General features: G+C 46.4%; 1 protein-coding gene across 7 annotated transcripts in view; it reads right to left on the reverse strand.

The window, feature by feature from the left end:
- The window catches only part of FAM193B (family with sequence similarity 193 member B), a 35,435-nt gene extending 12,799 nt beyond the window's left edge, over nt 1–22,636 (reverse strand). For 2 of the 7 annotated variants that reach the window (XM_023753865.1, XM_023753872.1), the window contains exons 1-6: nt 22,120–22,582; nt 6,614–6,856; nt 5,586–5,817; nt 4,438–4,469; nt 4,062–4,405; nt 152–353 (exon numbers count right to left, since the gene is read on the reverse strand). In XM_023753865.1, the coding sequence (XP_023609633.1) occupies nt 152–353; nt 4,062–4,405; nt 4,438–4,469; nt 5,586–5,817; nt 6,614–6,856; nt 22,120–22,320 (1,254 nt within the window). In that variant the 5' untranslated portion in view covers nt 22,321–22,582. Of the gene's footprint in view, nt 1–151; nt 354–4,061; nt 4,406–4,437; nt 4,470–5,585; nt 5,818–6,613; nt 6,857–22,119 lie in introns of all 7 variants that reach the window. The other 5 variants (XR_002829295.1, XM_014454739.2, XM_023753858.1 and 2 more) reach the window with 5 other exon arrangements.
- Between the last annotated feature and the right edge of the window lie 1,338 nt (nt 22,637–23,974).

The raw sequence follows: 23,974 nt of genomic DNA on the forward strand, positions 1-23,974 counted from the left end.
AGGATCAAGTGAGCAGAACAGATGCGAGGACTCACAGGGTCCCAGCGAGGTTACTATCCCCTTGAGCAAGGGGTTTCTGGGGAGAGCAGGCACTCCCCTGGCTCACCTTGGCTGGCCCCGAGCCCTCTCAGGCATAGGCAGGTTCACTCACCGCATTGTGGCCGAAGAACTCACAGTAGCAGCAGTCACAGAACTTCCCATCTCTCTGGTGCGTGGAGGACGAGGTGCAGGAGCTACGCTCTGAGCTGCTGTCCTCTTCTTCGCCTAGCCCCTCATCTGCCTCACAGGGCTGGGGCAGTTGGCAGGCCAGGCCACTATGTGTAAACTTGTGCCCCTTGCACCCGGGGTCTCTGCTGATGGGGGAGAAAGACAGGCCCAAAGGTGAGAGAGGGTGTGGCAGGAGCAGGCTACAACAGGGACCTGGAGAAGCAGCCCTGCCATCAATGTCCCCACTTCCCTTAAGCTGCCTCATCCCACAAAGGTCAAGGCAGCCAGGCTGCATCAATGCCACTCATAATTACAGGGCTAACACCCTCATTGTCCCACAGGGCCCAGCTCAATGGCACTGTTCTGGAAAGGTCCCCAATGCCTCTCCTGCCCACACCCACCATCTGACCCTCCCGGACTCTGATGGCCCCGAATACATCTGTCTCCATCCTACCATCTATCACACTTTACTATAGCAATCTATTTGTCTCAGATCAACTGTGCACTCTCCAAAGGCAGGGACTATGCCACTTCTATTTTTGGGTCCCAGTGTATAGCATAACAGCCTTGCACACAGTGGGTTCTCATTAAGTAATCTGAACAGATTAGTGGGCTGGTGGCTCCCCTGGAGCATCCAAAGGAGGTTAACAGGGTAAGTCTCCTTTCACTCTAAGATCTTATGCCTGAGTCTGTACCAGTAGGCAAAGCTGCCTTAGCCATTGGGCCTCGAGGTTAGGAAAAAATGGGCCTTGTGGGCCAGACTCCAAGAACTTGTTTGTGCCAGGTACTGTATTCAACATATTATTTCTAACTAGAGGCCCGGTGCACGAATTCGTGCATAAGTGGGGTCTGGCCGGCTGCCCTGATAGGGGTGATGGAGGCCGACTGGGGGTGGGCCGGTCGGGAGGAGGGGCTGCGGGTGGTTGGCGGCTGGCCCTGCCCCTAATGGGTGAGGGGTTGGGGGCCGATCAGGGGCTGGGCCGGCCAAGGGGGGGTGCCAATCGGGACCCGGATCAGGCTGGTTGGCTGCCACAGTGCACATCATAGCCACCAGTCGTTCTGGTCATTCTGGCTGTTCTGCTGTTTCAGTTGCTGGGCTTTTATATATATAGATAGATAGACAGATAGATAGATAGATAGACAGACAGACAGATAGATTACCCCCCCCGGCACGCAAAATAGGTGTTGCAGTGGAGGAGACAGGCTCAGAGTGCTTCACTGCTTTGCTTTGCTCATGGAGTGACCAGGACTCAGCCTGTGTCTGTGCGCAAAGTTCATGCTCTTCCACTGCACTGCTGATTCCGGATTTCAGGAAGCACAGGGCATCTTATAATACAGACTGGAATCAGCAGTGGGAGCCAGGTGGAAGGGCAGGGCAAGGGGCTGGGAAGAGGCTTGGCTCCAGGGCAGGTTAGTCCCATGGGTGGAAAAGGAGGAGCATGAGCTATTATCAGTGGTGCTTAGAGAAACTTAATCCAAATTGACCACTCTTCAGCTGCTACATTAGCAAAATTACAATGCTCAGTACCCCCGAGAATATGGAGAGATCAGCACTCTAATACTGGTGCCATGGCATTATGGAGAGCTTTTTGGAAAGCAGTTTTTCAGTGTATTAAAAACCCTTCTTAAAAAAACCAAAACCAGCCCTACCAAGTTTGGTTCAGTGGATAGACTGTCAGCCTATGGACTGAAGGGTCCTGGGTTCAATTCCGGTCAAGGGCACATGCTTGGGTTGAGGGCTCGATCCCCAGTGGGGGTTGTGCAGGAGGCAGCCGATCAGTGATTCTCTCTCATCATTGGTGTTTCTATCTCTCTACCTCTCCCTTCCTCTCTGAAATTTAAAAAAAAAAAAAAAAAAAAAAAAAAAAGGGAAAACATCCTGACATCCTTTAAACTGAGAACTTTTTTTCATTCTGAGAGATCTATTTCAAGGAGAAAAATCCAAGTCAGAAAAAGCTTTAAGCAAAGGCATCTTTAGATATTATTTATAATATTAAAATGTTGCCCTAGCCGGTTTGGCTCAGTGGATAGAGCGTCGGCCTGTGAACTGAAAGGTCCCAGGTTCGATTCCAGTCAAGGGCACATGCCGGAGTTGTGGGCTCAATCCCCAGTGGGGGACTTGCAGTAGGCAGCCAATCCATGACTCTCTCTTATCATGGATGTTTCTCTCTCTCTCTCCCTCTCCCTTCCTCTCTGAAATCAATAAAAATATATTTTAAAAAAATATATTAAAATGTTGGGGAAGCCCTAGCCGGTTTGGCTCAATGGAATCACTGATCCTGGGTTCGATTCCGGTCAAGGGCACATGCTTGGGTTGAGGGCTCGATCCCCAGTGTGGGGTGTGCAGGAGGCAGCTGATCAATGACTCTCTCTCATCATAGATGTTTCTATCTCTCTCCATCTCCCTTCCCCTCTCTGAAATCAATAAAAAATATATATTAAAAAATGAAAATTAAAACGTTGGGGGGAAAAATGTGGAATGACCTAAATTTCAGTGACTAGAGAATGGTAAAGTGCACAGTGGAGAATATCCTCCCACCCGTGAAGCTGAGGCTCAGAAGACCACACAGGAGGCTAAAAATGCTAAGTGAAACCGCTGACCACACAGACATCCTCAACGCATGTGGAAGAGATGAGGGAAAACTGCTACAAGGGGTGGGATTTTAGAGTGGGCAACTACAAATGTGTAACAAACACAGACCTGATTTATAATAAAAATAGACATCTATCTTCTCCAAAGAACTGTATCTTTCAAATATATATTAATATAACCTTTCTCAACAACTAGAGTTACTTTAGGACTCTACCTTAAGGACACAATTCCCAACTCAAACACAGATTTGGGTGCAAGGATGCTTATAACAGCCATGTTTATAATGGTTTAAAAACTGGAAATGCCTAAATGTCCAGAGTAGGAAAATAAAAAAAAAAAAATCATGCTAAAGCTATACAATGAGATATTAAGTGGCCACTGAAAAGTGTTTTGAAGAATTTTTAACTGGAGAAATCATCAATGGTATAATGTTTAAAAAAAATCATTAAAAAAAAAATCATTACACAAAAATGTATAGTGTCCTGGCCAGGTAGCTCAGTGGGTTAGAGTATCATCCCAATACACCAAGGTTACGGGTTCAATCCTCAGTCAGGGCACATACTAGAATCAACCACTGAATGAATATATAAGTGTAACAACTCAATGTGTGTCTCTCTCTCTCTCTCAAATCAATTTTTTAAAAAGTATGTCAAACAGAGACCTAATTATTCTACATAGAGAAACATCAGGGAGACTACACTGCAGCATTAGAAATTTATCTTTTGATTGAGGACATTTTTTCTTTATAGACATTTCTAAATTTTTCCAAATTTTTTTTTCTGGTTAATCCTCCATGAGGATATTTTCCCCATTGCTTTTCAGAGAGAGTGGAAGGGAGGGAGGGAGGGGGAGAGAGGACGAGGGGAAGGGGAAGGCGGGAAGGGGGAAAGGGAGAAACATCGATGTGAGAGAGAGACACTGACTGCTTGCCTCCCGCACACGACCCAATTGTGCTCCAACCTGGGGCAGGGAGTGAACCTGCAACCCAGGTATGTGCCCTTGACCAGGAATCGAACCCTCAAACCCTTCAGTGTGAGGGCCAATGCTCTAGTCATGGAGCCACACCAGCCAGGGCAATTTTCCCAAGTTTTAAAAAAATAACAAATACATATTTCTTTTATAATTGTAAAAACAATAAAAAAACAACAACCATAAACAGAGTCTACCCTTTAAGTTCTACCCCAATGGTAGCCTTTGCAAAGTTTTCCAAAACTCTAAGCCCAAGTCAGCAGGGAGTTTGTCCTTCAGGCCACTCACTCACCTGTGAGTGTTAAGAAGCTGCTGTGAGCCTGGTGGTGGGAGCAGAGGCCCACTGCAGTGCCCACTACAGGGGTGGCTGCACCCCGAGAAAGAAGGAGGCATCTTCAGGAGCGGCATGCTGGTGGAAGGCAGGTGGGGGCTCTGACATGCCCCTGGGGTATGTGGGGCGGCAGCAGCAGCAACAGGGCATTCTGAAACCTGCGCAGGGAATGGTGCTGAGGGGGTGGTGGGCAGCAGGTGTGGGTGGGATGGTGAACCAAAGGATCCAGAGTGAGATGGGATCAGTGACACTGGCTGTGGATGGTGGCCAGTGGGGCTGTTGGGTGGAGCAGTGAGGTCTGAGTGGGGCTGTTGGGTGGAGCAGTGAGGTCTGAGTGCCGGCGGTGCTCCGAGATGGGGAAAACCTCACCTGTGGGCACATGGGGGAGAAAGGTGTCAGAGTGGGGGCCCAGACCCCTGGGAGGAAAGCCCAAGGACCCGCTGCCCCAGCACCCTGCTTACTGCAAACAGAGGGACATATTTGGGCACAGTACCTCAGCACAGTAGACCCATGAGCTTTTGGGAATGTCTAGCAGTGCTACCTTGGGCTGGAGAGGTTTCTCTGCAGGCAGCAGCTTGGCTGGACAAGCTTGAGAAGCCCAGGCCTGAGGGAGAAGGCATCAGGAATGCCAGCCCCATGGAAGGCCATACACCTCTACTGTGGCACAAGCAGGGAAACGTATTCTGTCTGTCAGGGTCTCTCTAAGACCTGCTTGCTCAGGTACTCCTCAGACCCAGGGCAGGATCTGCAGGAGCCAGCAGAGCAGCAGGCTGAGATTCTGTCTCTGGGCCATGAAGAGTGAGACTCTTCGGTGGCGCCAGATTTCAGAGAAGTAAAAAAAGGCTTTCATGACTTTGGTTTATGCACCAAAATAACTGGAAATATGTACTGCTCAACTCTCACAGTTGAGGGGACAGCACCCCTCTGAAGAACTCAGCCCCTCCACTTACAAGTAGACAGCAATTCCATATTTACACAGTACATCAATAAGCCATGATTTTTTTCTTTTGGTCTCTGAGGATTACCTCAGGGTCTAAAGAAGGCATATAGGGCTACGAAATAGGCTAATAATCATGGCAGCTTGCAGTGTCATCCTCTGTGGATAGAAGTGGGGCCTTTTATACCCACCCCATAGGTGGAGAAAAGGGAGCCTAAGAAGACAAAGGCACCCAAGTCCTCTGTGCTGCTGTAGGGGTCAGGTGTTCTGTGATTTAGGTCCTAATGCCCTAAGGGCCCTCCCAGACTCCATCAGTGCCCACCAGGTCCCCTTCTGGCTCTAATGGGAACAGCTACCAGAGCCAATGACAGCAGTGTTTTTTATCTTTAGAGTCCTGGGGAAAGGAGTGCCCCCTTGCTTCCACTAGAATAGTTCTACATTTACTTAATTTAATAACTGATCTTCTGGTTTGTTTGAACAAAGTGGTTAGGAAAACACAGCTGTCTACACTTCTGAAGTCTGTCTCTTTCCCGAGCTGGGACACTCACCAGGGATGGAAGGAGGACTCCCAAGTGAGCTGCCTGGAACAGTCCCGCTGGAGTGTGGGGAGTTCCAGAGGCCCGAGAGCTTATGTGCTGACAGGAACGAGCTGGGATCCCAGTCCCCTGAGTTTCCATGGCAGGATGAGGACGAGGATGAGGATGATGAAGAGGATGACGAAGAGGAATGAGAGTCACCCCCACAAGACTGTGATTTGCAGGATGTGTGTGACAAGGATATCTGGAGAAGAGGTAAGAAAGAGGCTCATGATGAAACAGCAAACATCAGAGCCAATCCTTGGCTGCCTAAGCTTACCGAGAGCTTTCTCCTCTCGGTCAAAGCACAATCCCCACAGCTCCAGGTGCAAGGGCAAATGTGGGCCAAGTTGCTCCCAGTGGGCTGTGCCGCTCCCAGTGAAGTAAAGTGTGTGGATGCTGGTGAGAGACTTAGGGGGAGGGGAGGGATCACAGAGAATGCCTGTCAACTGTGGGCCTTTGGGGAGTCCAGAGAGCTCCCAAGGAGAGAAGGGTCTGTAAGTCAGGAGTCCTGGTAAAAGAGAGGGGCTGGAGGGGAACGAGAAACAAGGATGGTCTGATCGCTGATTCAGGAGATTGCAAACTTAGATGGCTCCCAGCATCTTGGAGGCCTTCTGAGGCACACTATAGACCCTCAAACTGACCTTTGCCCTCTATGCCATACTGGTTGGCTTTCAAGCTGCCACAGAGCTGAAGGCAGCATGGCCACATGGAAGGAGCAGAGGTCCCTATCTATCAATTCCTATGAGCTGTCCCTCACATTTTACCCAGACTCTCCTCAGGGGCCGGTGGGCTGCCTTACTCCTCTCTTCTTCCCCCCACATGTGACCCTAAGCCACTAATGCTGTGTGGGTACAGCCCAGCGGTCTCTCAGCACCTGGGCATAAGGGCCATCCGAGGAAAGCCACCTGAGAGGACAGGGAAGGAACAGTTCAACAGCCTGACTTCTTTGGGCAGGCAGCCCTCCTGTACTCAGGAGCCCCTTCACAGTGGTTACCTACCGCCACTGCATGCTCTCGACCTGTCTGCCTTTCATCTTCCTCCATGCTCCTTCGGCAACTCTGGCAGACCCATAGAGGCATCTCTCCTAGGAGATTCTTGACGAGCTTTGGCATGAAGTCAGGGGGCAGCTTCTCACCCTGCAACACCAGTCCGTTTTGGGAAGGGCCTTCTTCCCAGCCTTTGCGTTCCCGATGACACAGCAAGCAACAAGTCTGCACAGACTGGCTGGAGGTGGGGGGAACCTGTCCAAAAGACAGAAACAGGGTTTCCCAGGAGGGGAAAGGCCGCTTAGAAATAATATTAGCAATACTAATAATGTCACTTATTATGTGCCATGCACTGGATTAGGCACTTTACATAATTTTAGCCATTGTAAAAGCTCTACAAAGTAGGTGTTATTATTCCCATTTTTAAAGATGAAGAGACAGATTTTAAGAAGTTAAGTAAGTTGCCAAATGTTGCAGAGCTAGTGAGTGGTTGAACTAGGATTTAAATCTCAGTGAGAGTGACTCCAAAGCTCATGCTCAAATTCCCCAAGTCTTGAAGTTTAAAGAGAAGATGGCCCTTCCTTGTCTGAGATGTCCGTGAGAGGCCACAATCCTTGTGTTGTCTGTGCAGTCTACAGACAAATCCCATCTGGAAGGAAAGAATATTTCAGGTAATGCAACATGTGGAAAGACATGTGGGTTTCCTGAAGAGCTATGTAATTCCATTAGGATCACAGCAGCATTTTGGAGGAAGGGTTTATATAGCTAGTCAAAGGCATCAACTGAATTGAAAACTGATTTGGAGGGAAGGTAAGGCAGACACCTGGTGCTTCTGAGAGGCAAAGGTGTGGTGAAAAGAACCTGGGCTTTGGAGGTCAGACCGATATGTACTCTAACACCTGCCTGACCACATGAGCTGGGTGACCTTGGGCAAGTTATTTAACCTCTCAAGCTCCAGTTCCTACCCACCTTGCAGAGTTGTGAGGCTCAATGCATAAAAAGGGTAAGTGCCTACCCCTGTGCATGCCCATAGGAGAGTCCCAATACATAGTAATTCTTATCTGGACTTTTCTTTTTCCCTTCTAGGAGAACCTGACATATGTATATAGGTTTTCTTTCACATTGAGGGGTACTGACTAGGAGGCTAATTGGATTTAATGACCCTAATTAATGGCTTTCCTATGTCCTACAACTTTGTAGTCTCCTCTCACTCTGACACTGGGTGTGGTCATGTCACTTTCTTTGGCCCACAGGATATTAGCAAATGTGCTGCCGGCATAAGCTTGAAAAAATGAATGCATTGCTTCCTTGCATGGCTGGGCTTGCTCACTCTTGCACCTCTGCCATGTCATGAGCATGATCAGGCTAGCTGTTGGAGGGACATGAGGGACGTGTGAAGAAAACTGAGTCTTTCTAGACCAGGGGTGGGCAAACTTTTCGAGGGCCACAATGGGTTCTTAAACTGGACCGGAGGGCCGGAACAAAAGCATGGATGGAGTGTTTGTGTGAACTAATATAAATTCAAAGTAAACATTATTACATAAAAGGGTACAGTCTTTTTTTTTTTTTTTTAGTTTTATTCATTTCAAACGGGCCGGATACGGCCCGCGGGCCGTAGTTTGCCCACGGCTGTTCTAGACAATTGGCTGGCAGATCAGATACATGAGTGAGCACAGCTGAGATCAGCCAAGCCGGCTCCAATCTGTAGAAATACCCAGTTAACCCATCTATTCATGAGAAGTAATAGATGCTGCTGCTTTAAGCCACTATGTTTTGGGATGGTTTGTTACATGCAACTGTTAACAGATAACCTTCCAAACTTACCCACCACTAGGTAACAGGTGTTTGCAGAGGCCAAGCAGAGGAATGATAACCTTTAGGTTATCATTCTCAACCTACCAGTAAAATTAATGCCATCATCTTTTTCTTTTTAAAATATATTTTTATTGATTTCAGAGCAGAACACAGAGGGAGAGAGGGATAGAAATATCAATGATGAGAGAGAATCATTGATTGGCTGCCTCCTGCATGCCCCACATGGGATTGAGCCCGCAACCCGGCATGTACCCTGACCGGGAATCGAACCATGACCTTCTGGTGCATAGGTCAACGCTCAACCACTAAACCATGTCGGCTGGACAATGCTATCATCTTTTTTCAAATAAAATCACCTTCTTAGAGTCAGATGGAATCAGAGTATCCTTAAATCTGTCACATTACAATTACTCTGACTTTGGTCCCTGATTTCTAGGGAAGAAAAGGGACCAAACAGTAGTACCAGGGACATAAGGAAACATTTGGGGAAGTACAAGGACCTTTGAAAAGAGTACCAGAGACACAAACCTTACATGTGCAACTCATATGAGATATTAAGAGCCTACACCAGTGATGGCGAACCTTTTGAGCTTGGTGTCAGCATTTTGAAAAACCCTAACTTAACTCTGGTGCCGTGTCACATATAGAAATTTCTTGATATTTGCAACCATAGTAAAACAAAGATTTATATTTTTGATATTTATTTTATATATTTAAATGCCATTTAACAAAGAAAAATCAACCAAAAAAATGAGTTCGCGTGTCACCTCTGACACGTGTGTCATAGGTTCGCCATCACTGGCCTACACGGTCTCTGCCAAGGGAACATTTTAATGAGCAAGGCAGCTGCTCAGTAACAATTACAACAGGGTACTGCCTCCTAGAATCCACTAGTGGTATCTCATGGAAAGGGTGGAAGGTGGATAGAGGAGAATGATGGTCAGAGAAATTAAGGCAAAGAAGACCTTTTTTCAAAGTGTACCCAGGAAACTTTCCATGGCTACAGTAAGCTATAATAACCGCAGAGGAACAAGGTGAGGCCAACACCCACATTCCTTCCCTGTAATGATGGTGACCATAGTCTTAAGGCAAACACCTGGACATGTAATTTTACTACAACAGAGCTTCTTTTCAGTTAGGTGTTAGATTCTAAAGTTACTATATTAGATGAAAATCTTTTATGAGTAAATTTATTCTTGAAATTCTTTATATGGCCTGTGAAGTATAGCATATGTGTTTTAGATATGACCGAGAATTCAAATGTACAATATACATTTAACAATATACATTATAACAATATAAGATTAAGTGGAGGTTTTTTCTGTTTTCTTTTATATATATATCATATGTGTTTTAGATATGACCGAGAATTCAAATGTACAATATACATTTAACAATATACATTATAACAATATAAGATTAAGTGGGGGTTTTTTCTGTTTTCTTTTATATATATATATATATATATAAATATTATTTTAGAGAGAGAGGAAGGGAGAGAGAGAGATAGACAGAAACATTGAAGAGAAACATCACGGATTGGCTGCCTCATGCAGTCCCCCTACTGGGGATCGAGCCCACAATCTGGGCAAGTGTTCTGACCGGGAATTGAACCAGTGATCCCTTGGTTCATGGATTGATGTTCAACCACTGAACCACACTGGCTGCTCTTTTCTTTTTTCTTTTAAAAGCAAATACAGAATTCTTATAAGTTAAATGTGTTACCAATAGACTGCATTTAATGCCAGAATAGGTGTGGCAAGTGCAAGGGTGTAGCGGAAACAATACTGGCTTTAACATCCTGGGTCTCTATCACTTACCAGTTGTATGATGCTGGGCAAGTTATACTTACTTTCTGTCTCCTCATCTGTAAAATGGGATTAAGTCTGAACTTGTACGGTCAGCAGTGAGCATTAAATGTGACAAAGCACCTAGTCTGGTGCCAGGCCCATAATATGTTGCTCAACATATGGTACTAATTATGAACCAGATGGGAGCAATAGAAAACAGTACTTCGCCGAAACCGGTTTGGCTTAGTGGATAGAGCGTCGGCCTTTGGACTAAAGGGTCCCAGGTTCGATTCCGGTCAAGGGCATGTACCTGGGTTGCGGGCACATCCCCAGTGGGAGATGTGCAGGAGGCAGCTGATCGATGTTTCTCTCCCATCGATGTTTCTAACTATCTATCTCTCTCCCTTCCTCTCTGTAAAAAATCAATAAAATATTAAAAAAAAAAAAAAAAGAAAACAGTACTTAAAACCAGGACTAGGATGGAAAATATAGTAATACAGGTCACTGTATTTTACAAGAATGCAAGTATTTCTTACATGCCATGACTCTAAGGTGACTTGTTAGACATCTTTATCTCTTCCCTCAATTCCATGAAGTCATTCCTTAAATTCCCCAAATACTCTGTATTCTCCTACCTCATGCCTTTGCCTAAACACCATTCCTTCCCATGTTTACCAATAAGGAGTTGGGCAGGGCTTAAATGCCCAGCTTAAATCCAACCTTATCCAAGCTTTCCTAGAGAGTTCCTCTTATAATTCACCTCCCTTCACATATCCCACAACACACTGTGCCTTGGTTATAGCATCTGTGCCTTCCACTTATTTTATTTACCTACCTCTTCCTTCCCTAGAAGGCAAGCACCAGGTCTGATTCTTGTCTGGTTCCCTCACAATGCAACACAGGGCCTAGGCTCAGCTGGGCACATAGTGGCTAAATCAGACCTGTTAAATGTTCCCAAGGCAATACTGCTGGCAGGCAGCTTGGTGAGACACTGCTTGAAATTACTGCTTCCCACAAAGAAAGGCCATCTCCCTACCCTGGACCTTCACCCAAATGGTTCTAATCCAGCGGTTCTCAACCTGTGGGTTGCAACCCCTGAAAATACGTCCTGCATATCAGATATTTACATTACAATTCATAACAGTAGCAAAATTACAGTTATAAAGTAGCAACGAAAATAATTTTATGGTTGGGGGTCACCACAACATGAGGAACTGTATTAAAGGGTCTCGGCATTAGGAAGGTTGAGAACCACTGTAATCTAATCTCAAGTGTGAAAGAATATAAGATTGCATTCCTTGGAGATTATAATGAGATGCCTCTGTTCATGGAAATAAAGTGATTTTCCCTACAGCCAAATTGGTACACACAATAAATGAGATTAGCCATCAATGGAAGTGAATTTATAGGACAGTTAAAGAGAAAAACAGAGCCTGGGAAGCTAATTAACTTTAACTGAAGAAGGGATGATACCACCTACATTGCATAAAGTTGCCCAGAGGATTAAGTGACATTAGAGATGCAAAGCTTACCTCAAGGGATCCACACAGTAGACACTCAATCTATTATCTAGGCCCCTGGGCTATTGTGTTCTTAATAAGTCTACACCAGAAACTAGCTTATCCACTGACCTGAGTTTGGTACACTTGAGTCCTTCTTTCTAGGCAACCCCTAAATCTGTCTTAACCCTCAGTCTTGGTGCCTGCACTTGGGTACAATGCCTGGTGGGGCCTGGGGACTTTTCTATCTGACATTTTCATCTCTAATTGCCAGAGGGTGGTGAGAACCCCAAGCTGTGGAGATGTTATATTCAGTCAGTACTACCACTGTTCCTTCACATTTTTGCTTTGGCAGAGAAAAGCTCTTGGTTCAGAATTCCCTTTGACTGCAATCTCCTGCCATTTTCCAAATTCCTGGAACTTGCGACCCCTTATATCCTGAAGTCAACCCAGGCTTCCAACTAACTGTTCTCAAGATGTGTTGTTAGCACCTGGCACAGTATTCCCCCTCAAAGAACATGACCAATAAATATTTATGAAATGAATGAAGCATTCAACCATTTTTCTTCATCACAAAGGCTGATGGAATTGATTCTTAAACCCAGCAGCCCTGGGCAACAACTAATTATTCCTTCCCACCTCAGTTAAAATTTCAGAGCCTTTGCAGACGCAGGTCTAGACTTAGGCAAGGGGGGGGGGGGGGTTAGGAAACGGTTCTAGGGGTTCTCTTGAGTTGGGATTTGCTCAAACAAGCTCCAAGATAATTCTACCTCACTCTCTGAGCAAAACCAGAATTTCTGGAGAGTGCGGGGTTACTCACATGGGATCCATGTTATAGCACGCATATCCCCAGAGCAGTCAAGGAACCAGGTGAGCCCTAGACTATAGCCACTCCCAGCCCAGGGGGTTCTTATGTGCAGCCATTAAAACCAGTATCTCTGTTCCCTCATCTGACCAGGCCCCGAGACTTTTCATCTAAGAAGCATTATGCTAGGCAGTCTAGTTTTTCCTGAATAAAAGAGATAAAAATCAAAGAAAGGAGAAGCCACTCTTTTCATAGAACACCATTTCCACTTAAAAGAATGGCTGACAAACTGATTATTTGAACTTAGGTTCTGTCAGACATTTTCTTAAAAAAAAAATGAGCCTGTTACTTCAAGAAAAACAATTTATTTATGACCAATGATAAAATTCAACCTTTCAAGCAAAACTTAGAATTTTGGAAAACCTGTATCCACCATCATGAGCTTGACAATTCCCCAATACTTAAAGGCTTTACTGTTGTAACTGGAATTGATGTTAACAAATCTTATCTATAAAATGAAATGGGAAAACATTTGGAAAATCTGCATAGCTCAGTAAACCTATTTTCCAAAGGATCAAAGCATGATGTTAAAGAATCACACATTGCCCTGGCCAGTGTGGCTCAGTTGGTTGGAGCATCATCCTGAACACCAAAAGATTGCAAGTTCGATCCCTGTCCGGGCGTGCATGAGAGGCAACCAACCTCTCTCTCTCTAAAAAACAAAAACAAAAGCAAAAAAAGTCAAACATTGGTAAAAAATCCAATAACTTTAATGTAAATAAATATTTACACTTCACTGATATGGTCACAGATTCCATATTGCAAAGAAGAACATCACCTATCATCTGGAAAGGCCATTAAAATACTCCTCCCATTTCCAACTCCTCATATAGGTATCTATATGAGACTGAATTTTTTAATGTATTTCAACCAAAACAATATATTACAAAAGTCTGAATACAGAAGCATATATAAGAATCCAGCTTTTTTATATTAAGCCAGACATTTAAAGTTTTGCAAAAATAATAAGACCATTCTTCTCACTCATTTTTTAAAAATAATTATTTTTTCATTAAAAATTATGTTACTGTAACAGGTATAATATTGCTATTCTCAAATGAATTAGTAACTAAATATTTTTACTTTCTCAGCTTTAATACTTAAATTGGTAGATATCAATAGATATAACCAACAAAAGCTCTTCGGGTCCTCAATAATCTTTAGGAATGTAAAATGGCCCCAACACCAAACACTTTGAGAACTGCCAAAATGCACAAAAAGCAATAGTGATAAACAATGATATAGTTCACAGCATTACCTGGATAGCTCTTCGGGGGCATGAATAAATTTCCACCCAGGCCTTTTTGTCCATAATTTAGGGATTAAAGGGGAATAACCTGGGTCACCAGACAGCTGTCAAGGACTGCTCTGAAGCTGGATCAAATTTCTAGCACTAAACCTGCTTCTATTCCTCTCACGGATTCCTTATACAGTATGTCCAAGAGTACCTGTACATTTGTAGAGGGTTCCCCAAGACACAATGCTGTATCTAAAGAGAGGCTCTGCAGCAGCTTCCAAATTCTATTCTGAAACGGCCCATTAGAGCACTCTACTCTGAAGGCACCGGACTCCAATAGCTTTCCTGTAACCAAGGCAGGCAGAGGACAACAGCAGCAGCTAAAATTCCCTTCCAGAAGCAGAGAAAATAGTGAATTCCCAGTCTAGAAAGACTCATCAGCTCAGTCATCACCATTTACTCTTCTGTTCACTCATTTATTTCCTCATTCAACAAACATTTTAAGAGCCCCTACCTGGTGCCAACCATTGTACTAGGTGCTGGAAAACATAAAACTATATAGAGCTCCTGCCTTAAGAACACATGCTTAAACCAGGCAGGCTCATGCACTGTGTTGTCAATGTTCCCAACCTACCTGGATGCCTCATTCGTTTGAAGAATCAGGCAAGAACATAAATTAAAATAATACACAATTAAAATACACAAAATACACAAATGAAAAATAAACAAACAACCAGGATACTGGGCTTCTTTACTTAATGTAAGCTTATTATTTCCTTTTTGAATACCTATCCAGTTTAATGATTTTCCTTTAGCTCCCCTTTCCTATCTTGGTCTCTCTTTAATCTCCAGGCTCCTTTCTGGTTGAGCTTACTACCAAGGCACTCTCTGGCCCCTGGCATTCATGACTTGGCCCCAGCTAACCTCTCCATGCTCCATTTCTACCTGAGAACCTTAGGCTCTATTCATACTCAGCATGTCAGCACTACTCCTTGGCAAATTCCTCATTCTCTAAGATCCTGGTTAAAGGTCAATAAAGATTTTGAAGGACCAGATAAGTAGAGAGCTAATTATGTTAGTATTGTACCTATTATTTTGTACTATAGACATATTCTCTATCTGTCCCCAAACTCCTGGTAGAATGGGAGCTCTTTGGGGGTAGGGAGTGTACGCTCGTCACTTAAGTGTGCCCAGGAACCTAGGGTTGGCTTGGACCTGGCACAAAGCAGGCCTTTACTGAACAAATGAACAGCCCTGACCAGGTAGCTCAAATGGTTAGAGCATTATCCTGATAAGCCAAGGTTGCAGGTTTGATCCCCGGTCAAGGCACATACAAGAATTAACCAATGAATGCATAAATAAGTGGAACAACAAATTGACGTTTCTCTTTTTCCCTCCCCCCCCCCTCCTCTTTCTAAAATTATTTTTTTTAAAAAAAGGTGAAATAAATGAACAAATGCTTAAAGCCCATCTGGCTCATGTCTCAGCTGACTACACAAATAGAATCTAAGACACAGCTGACCCAGACATGCTATGTTAAAGGCATGACTGCATCACTCCAGGCCACTGATGAGGGCTTCACTGCAAAGAATCTCAGACCATTCTTTTTTTTTCCCCCCAGACCATTCTAATGCTGGCAATCAGAGCTGCAGTTAATTCTCAGGGAGCTGATATAACAGTACCTCAGTGCCCTGGAGCTTTCACTCAAACTCCCACCCAGGCTGTTGGCTCAGGTCCTCTCAGGAGGCAGAATGGTTGTTTCATACCATAAAGTCAGTTTGTGGAGAATCTACTCTTGTTATACAAGCTGAGTCAAGGAGAGGGTAGTGAGTATCTCTGACCTCCATGGCCTTCCACCCCCTCCTCCCCACAAGGCTAGCTCATCCATCGAACCTACCTCCTGGGTTCAATCAGCCACAGAAAAGCTGTTGTTTACTGACCTGGAACTGTATTACCTACTACTCTGTAACCCCAGCACAGTATGAATTTTGGAGACAAGACTGTTGTGAGTTCAAATCCCCATTCTGCTATTTTCAGTATGATCTTAGATGAGCTTCAATTTCCTCATTTATGATAATAGAATAAAACCATACTTCACAGATTTGTGAGGACAGAAGGAAATAAATTATGTAAAGTACCTGGCCTGGGCCTGGCACACAGTAGGTGCTCAATACCCGTTAGTTTCTTTCCTCTTCTGTCCTGGAAGAAATGACAGGGAAACTTACTAAGTGAGACTTGTCCAATCCAAAGTTATTACTTGAAGCACAGGACAAAGGACTAGACAGGTGACCTTCAAGGCCTCTTTGAACCCCTCAGAGTATGTTCTTTAGCTACAACTTTCTAATAAGAACCTTCATTGTTTCAGGTCCCTTCTTTCTACCTTAGTTTCCCTATATTCATTTCAGAATGGAGGCAAACCACAAGGAGAGCTGGAGATCTAAGATTCTTGAGTAGGGACTAAAAAGGAGATGGCCTATAGGACTGCAGCAGGGCAAAGAACCAAAGGGTGCAAACACAAGGCCTTTCCTGGGACATAAGTACAGTCCTTGTCTGCTCTGCACACCTTGCCACAAAGAACCATTATCCACAAAGCGCTCACTCACACTTCCCTCTGCCTCTTCCTTTTTAGGATCAGTTTGGGTGTTATATCTGCCTAAGTCCATAGGCAGAATAAACTGCTTTGCTCTGGAATGCCCTAACACTTGTTTTACATATATCTTGAACAGAGCTTATCACAGGTATCCCAGTTGTTGAAATCTACCTCTCCACAACACTATGAGCTTTCCATGGGCAAGGCCTGTGTCCCATAGTTCAATGCATCCCAATCATTCAGTAGAGGTGGTAGTACAAAGTAGGCATGGGTCACTCTAGCCGGCCTGGCTCAGTGGATGGAGTGTCAATCTGCAGACCAAAGGGTCCCAGGTTCGATTCCGGTCAAGGGCACCTACCTTGGTTGCAGGCTCCTCCTCGACCTGGGCCCTGGTCAGGGCTTGTGGAGGAGGCAACCAACTGATGTGTTTCTCTCACATCAATGTTTCTGTCTTTCCCTCTCTCTTCCACTCTCCCTAAAAATCAATGGAAAAATATTCTCAGGTGAGGATTAACAAAAACAAAAAGATAGGCATGGGTAAATGTTCTGATACATAAAGGAAGATTAGCAGTTGCAGAATATCAGTAATAAGGAAACAACTGAAGAAGCAGGGAAAGTTTGTTTTTTGTTTCTTTAAAACTAAGGCTGTTTCTATTCCTGCTCCTCCCTGGGATGCCCCATTCTTTAAAGATATTCTAGGCCTCTTGTCACTCTCCCATGAGTTGGGTGCTTCTTGCCTCTGGGTCTCTATTATGCTTCCGTTGTTTAGACAGTTTCTCCCATTTTGTCCTCAGGAGAAACTTCTCCTCAACCTTGAAGGCACTCTGAAAAGCCTACCACGTCTGTGCATCCTCAGCATCCAGCATCTATAATAATCACAGCTACCACCTGTGCTCAGTGCTTGACATGCAGTACTGGCTAAACCCTAACGTGAGCCTGGCATCACTGTCATTTTATACATGAAAAAACAAACCAAGAGGCTGAACTAGCATTTGAACCTTAATGCAGAGGAAGCAATGTTCTTCTAGCCTTACTGCAATTATTATACACTATAGGCACAGTGCACAAAATTCATGCACTGGGGGGGGGGGGGGGGAATTCCCTCAGCCTTGCCTGAGCCCTCTCACAGTCCGGGAGCCCCTCAGGGGATGTCCAACGGGGATGTCCCTAGGACTAAAATCCCTAGGACTAACCCCCCCCCCCCCCCCCCCCAGGCGGGAGAGGCTCCCGCCACCACTGCTGCGCTCGCCAGTGAGCCCAGCTTCTGGCTGAGCAGCGCTTCCCCTATGGGAGCACACTGACCACCAGGGGGCAGCTCCTGCGTTGAGCGTCTACCCCCTAGTGGTCAGTGTGTGTCATAGTGACCAGTCGTTCTGCCATTTGGTCGATATGCATATTAGCCTTTTATTATATAGGATGTGTTCTCTAGACCATGAGCCCCTATGGACAGGGACCATGTCTGATTCACTTCTGCACCCCCAGTTTGCCCAGTGCTTGGCACAGATCAGGTGTCTATTTGTGTTTGCAGAATAAATGCGCGCCCAGGTCAAAGAAGAGGAAGACTGAGCATGGTGTGTGCAATGGACCTAAATGAATGACTGCCAGCCTGGTCCAGCAGTAGGAGCAGGTAAGAACAAAGTGGTAGGAACTTACTTATTTTATTATAATTTAGTTTAACAGCCATTTTTTGAGCAAATAAGGACGATGCACAATAAATACCCCAGAAATGAATTAAAACATCACCCCGTCCTCACAAATTCTAGGTTCAGTAAGTAAAGGTTAGGATCTTAATAGTCCATCTAATAATTAGATATTGAGCTTATAGCTCTGGGATGTTTTAAAGAAATTAAAATTTTAAAAATCTTGGCGAGTAAGCCATTATCTTCAAAGGCCTTTTGGCATTTTTACATAGTGAATTTCTATGGGCTTACAAAGAAGAACCAGAGGCAGCAGGAATCCCCCCTCAGCATTATTTCCCCCTACATGCAATGAAAATGTCCAGGCGGTGATTTTAAGGAGGAGGTCCCTGGCTATGTATGTCCTGAATAAAGACCCCAGCACAGAGGTCATAATGCTTGCTGAGTAGATTAAACATAATGAGATGGTTTTAATAAAGACACTGACTGATTATCTGCTCCAGTCCCTTGAGGGAGCAAGTTTTAAACTCTGAGCAGTGGGGGAACCATATCTCCAGAGTCCCCTTAAACTAGGTTGGGCACAGTCCCAGAGGATACTATAGGGGGAGCAGAGATGGGAAGGGCAGCATGAGTTCAACCCCCACCAACTGCTGATTTACAGTCTAGCAAGTCTCCTGGGGGTCTACTGAGCGTGCACATCTGGATTACAAACTGAATGGTCCAAGAGAAACCTAAAGACAGCCAGCAGAGCTGGCAGTGAGAACACTGACTTTGGATGGGCATGTGGCACAGCTCCTGTCGCACACTACCTCTGACTCCTGAGCTTGTGTGAGCCTTGATGTACTAGGTGCTATGTGGGTTGCTTCACATTCTCTTGCACAGTTGCTGATGAGACTTAGAGAGGGGAGGAACATGCCCAGGGTCACAAAACCAAGAGCCTGAGCTTGGAGTTCACCCCAAGTCTGTAACACTGAACACTATTTCTTATGCCTACTTCAACTGCTTTGCAAGTTTTTTCCCCTTTGCTAATAAGGCAGTAACTGTCTTCTTGTGAAGTAAGGGAGGATTTCGGTTCTTTAAATTAATTTTTTTTTTTACAATATACAAAATAAATCTTTTACCAGATGGATTTGGGTTCTTAGTGAACAGAACAATGTAGTTCAGTGGCCTGAAACAATTGGAAGTAGACTTTGGGATCCCAATTAAGCTCAAGATCCTGCATTTAAATGTGTACATGTTATGTAAATGAGTGGAGGAGATTTGATGAAACCAGAGTGGCCTATGAACCTTAACTCAGGAAGCAAAGCTTATTGCAATTACTATACACATGTTCTCTAGACCCTGAGCCCCTTGTGGGCAGGCACTGTGTCTGATTTGATTCTGCATCCCCAGATAGTCCAGGGCCTGGCACAAATCAGGTGCCCTTTACATGCTAAAGAGGGCAGGCCATTCAGAGATTGCAGATTACTGCCTTTGTGGAAATGTGGGTTCAGCAGCAGCAGTTGCCACAGCAGCAGACTTCTAGAGTTTTAAGAGATGGCATAAATCCAGTTTGAGTTCAAATCAAAACAAAACCAGAAACAAAACGATGTGTGACTTGGGGCATTAGAACCTGACTGTGGACTGGAAATGGCCTGATTTGCCATCTCAGGCTTCAGCTCAGCATAGAACACTGAATTCAACTTTACTTACCCACTCTGTGTACATAAGACAGGGTTATAAATGGCAATGGGAGCAGAGATCCTCGCCTGTGGGCAGAGCAATGACTGATCCTTTCAGCAGGTGCTTTTCCCGGGGCACAAAAAAACTGCTTCTGGCATACAGAACCCCCCCACCCCAGCAAAAAATTTGGGCACAATCAGAAAAGAGTTTGTCAATCTGTTTCGTCTCTTTGTGGCTACAGTGAAAAAAAAAGCTGTGTTAAATTCCCCACAGGACACCCTTTGGGGGGGCGGGGGTGCACTGAGACCTATAGTGGGAGATTTGGGCAAATGTTTAGTTGTTTTGAGTTTCTGTTTCTTCCTCTGAAAAAGGGGTAATAGTATTTATATCCTTCAGTTCACTCATTAACATTTGTTAATCACCAAGCATGGAATATAATGGTGACTGAGATGGTTCCTGCACACTCAGAGTTTATGTAGCAAAAGCAGACCAATAATTATACCAAGTTAACTCATCACATTTGTGCTAAATGCTGAGGAGATACAGGGGTGGTGGGAAGATTAGAAGTAAGGCATGTAAATGCCTGGCATGAATGAAATGGAAGGTTAAGCAGTGTTGTAGGTAAGAACATGTTGGGAATGTACCATGTTAGTGAAGGTTATAGCTCTTAGGAAAGATGCATCCTAAGTAAGAACTAAATGATTAAGCCATCATCCAAACTTTCTGGCCATGAATACTTTAGACTGGCTAAATGGCAGGGGACCCTAAAGTATTATTGTATGGTTTGAATGAGGAGAGAAGACAATAGAATAGCTCCCTGGCTCTCCCTTCCCCCACTCTCCCCTTCTGGATAACAGCACTCTCAGAGAGGAGAAAGAAAAAGCTAGGAGGGGAGGCAGCTTCAGGGTCTGAAGTCAGACCAGTGGAGGGTGGGTTCCAACCTGGGCAGTCCCATTCCTCTGGAAGCAGTTGCAGCCCAGGGTAGGGGATGGGGGTGAAGGTGGGGCTTCTGACACTCAGTAAGTAGTGCTATTTTCATTAATTAAAAATTTTACTGTGATCTGAGATACAAAGGAGACCAGCATCAAAATTGGGTTATAATAAGCACAGGTTCTCAACAGATTCCTTCTCTCATTCACCTAGTTCTTTCTACTCCATGTCAGAAAGGCCCTGGGCTAGGTGTGGAGGACCAGGTAGATGACACAGACTGTGCCCCTGTGGAGTTCACAGTCCAGTGTAGGAATAGACACATCAACAACATGTTTCATCACAGAATGGGGAGTGAAACCAGAGGAGAGCACTGGGGCTGTGGGCACAGAGGGGGTACCTCACACAACCAGGGAGGTGAGGGCTTTCTGGGAATGGTACCCCAAATGGCATCCCCACTCACATGCACAATTCCAGAGACTCTACTAGAAGGCTGTCAAGAGCCATGCCTTCTGGCTGCACCAGCCTCCCAGAGTCCCCTGCTGCTCGATGCAGTGTCTGCAGAGCCAAATGCATCTTCAGCCACGCCTCAGCCTCATCCGGCGCCGCACGGACCCTCCAAGACTCCTGCAGGAGCCTGCCTTCCCTGGCAAGCTCAGCCAAAAGACCAACTCAAAACTCCTTTGTCAAAGCAAGCTTAGGGCGAGCCACCCGGCCCCAGGTGCCACAACCCGCCCGGAGCACCCGTGGCTCCTGCCACCCGGGCCGCTTGGCGAACACTGGCAGGGTTACCTCCCATTAAACCCTTTGCCCAAAAGAAAGTGACCTTCTTCCAGGAGGCCAGCTGGAAGCTTTGGCGAGTCCTCTGCCTGCTCGCTCTCAGCAGAATTCGCCAAACCCAGGGACCTGAGGGGCAGGGCAGGCGTCTCGTGGGTCAGGGGTATGGAGGAGAGAACAGGTAGGCCCTGCTGGGTTCCCACCTCCGTGCAGGAGCCTCACCAGAGTCCCGCGGGCAGCCTGGCGCTCTGCTCCCACCGCCCCGCCGGGCAGGCGAGGAGGGAGGCCCCGAGACCGACGCCGGGGGCACAGCTGCCGAGGGGCAGTGGCTGCAGGCAGTGAGGGGAAGGGGTGGAGCCGCTCTCGGGGGGAAAGGGAAGAGGCTGCGAGCAGCCTTCCAGGCCCCAGCGCCCCGAGATGGCCCGTGGGAGGGTGGGTGGGGGCTCAGGTGGGCCTGGGGACAGCGAGGGCAGAGGGCTGAGCCGTGGCCTCCGGGCCGGAGCCTGGTGCCCGGGTGGGGGTCCCGCCAGGACGGTTGGCTTCTGTTCCGGCCAGGAGGCGGCGGGAGGGGCAGGCAGCGTGGTCTCGGAGCAAGTCGGGCCGTGCCTCGGCTTTGGAGAGAGGGGTCCAGCCTCAGCCCTGGGGGTACGATGGTCCATCCCCAAACCCGTTCCAGCTGCAAGAGCCGGAGCAGCCGCACTCGCCTCGCTCGCTCCTACCTGCGCCAACTTGGGCTCGTCCTCCTCCCTGGTTCCATCGCGGACGGGCTCCGTCGGCGCTTCGGGGGGCCCTGCACCCGCTCCGGCTTCCAAGCTCGGCGGCGGCGGGGGCTCGGGCACCTGAGGCTTCTGCGGCCCTGCGGCCCGCGCCCGCTCGCGCCGGCCCGCGCCTCCGCTCAGCCTGCTCCGCCTCCGAGTCATGCTGCTGCCCGCGCCTCTCCCTCGTTCCACTTGCGCCGCCGCCGCCGCCGCCGCCGCCGCCGCTCCCCTCTCAGGACAACAGCCAATATGGCGGCGCCCGGCTCCCCCTCGGCCGCTGCCAACAGGTCAGAGGGCACGAGGAGTCCGCGCCGCCGCACTAGCCCCCGAGGCTGCCGGCGCCATTTTGAATAAGGTCAGCACCCGGAGTTCCGTGGGAGAAAGAACGTGGTGGGGAGACGCCCTCCGGGTCTCGCGACGTGCGCGAGGAGCGCGTGTCCGCAGTGGCCAGCGCACTGCCCGGCCCTTGTCGCGTCATCCCGTAAATGGAAGGATGGATGGATGAATATCTGCATTGCAACGGCACTTTCACACCCATCACCTGACTTCTCACACTCACACGGAGGGGCAGGTGCGGCCGTTCCCACTGTGTAGCGGCGACAATCGAGGCTACAAAAAGCAAAATGCTCCACGTGGTCCAGGGCTCGTGGACGGCCTGAACTGGAAGGGACGAGAGGCTCGACCAGGACTTTATTTGCAATGTATGGTCCCCTGAGAGTCTAGCGCTCGGTGCCTGGGACACGGGACTCCGGCCGGGTCCTTCTCTCCAGTCTGGTGGGGAAAGTGGACACTTAGCACAGTTACACCAGGGTGATGAAGAATGGGTAACCGGCACGTACTAGTCAGTGCTTCAAAAAAAGGAGAGGATTGTGAGTAGTACACAAAGGAACATCTTTAAAACATATAATAGTTGTGTATTGTTAAAAATGGGATTTTCCCCCTTTTCCTTCTTTTTTGAATATATAACACATACACACGGTACAGATTTTTTATAGTTGTTCTTTTAGCCCTAACCGGTTTGGCTCAGTGGATAAAGCGTCGGCCTGCGGACTGAAAGGTCCTAGGTTTGATTCCGGTCATATCTTGGTTTCGGGCACATCCTCAGGAGGGGTTGTGCAGGAGGCAGCTGATCGATGTTTCTTTCTCATCGATGTTTCTAACTCTATTCCTCTCTGTAAAAAATCAATAAAATATATTTAAAAAATTTATAAAGTTGTTCTTTTATTGTATTTTAATTTTTTCCACCACCATTTATCCCCCCATACAGTTCTCCACCTTCACCCACCCGCCTCTCCGCTGCAATCACCATACTATTGTCCATGTCCATGAATTCTTTCTCTTTTTTTTCTTTCCCCCAGCTGTCAGCCTGCTATCTATGAGTCTCTCTATTTTGCTTGTTAGTTTCAGTTTGTTCATTAGATCCCACATATGAGTGAAATCATAATGGTATTTGTCTTTCGCCACTTATTTCACTTAACATAATGTTCTCCAGGTCCATCCATGTGTGGCAGAGGGTAAATTTTTCTTCTTTTTTTCCACTGAGTAGTATTCCATTGTATAAATGTGCTATATCCAGTCATTTACTGATGGACACTTGAGGTCCTTCCAAATCTTGGCTATTGTAAATAATGCTGCAATGAACATAGGGGTGAGTGCACATATTCTTTATTTTTCTTTTTTTAAAAATATGTTTTCATTGATTTTAGAGAGGAAGGGAGAGAAATAGAGGGACAGAGAGAAATATCTCTCGGCTGCCTCCTGCACGCCCCCTACTGGAGCAACCGAGGCATGTACCCTGACTGGAATTGATCTGGTG

Source organism: Myotis lucifugus, unplaced genomic scaffold (genome assembly GCF_000147115.1).
Source record: "Myotis lucifugus unplaced genomic scaffold, Myoluc2.0 scaffold_1, whole genome shotgun sequence".
NCBI classification, from domain to species: Eukaryota; Metazoa; Chordata; class Mammalia; order Chiroptera; family Vespertilionidae; genus Myotis; species Myotis lucifugus.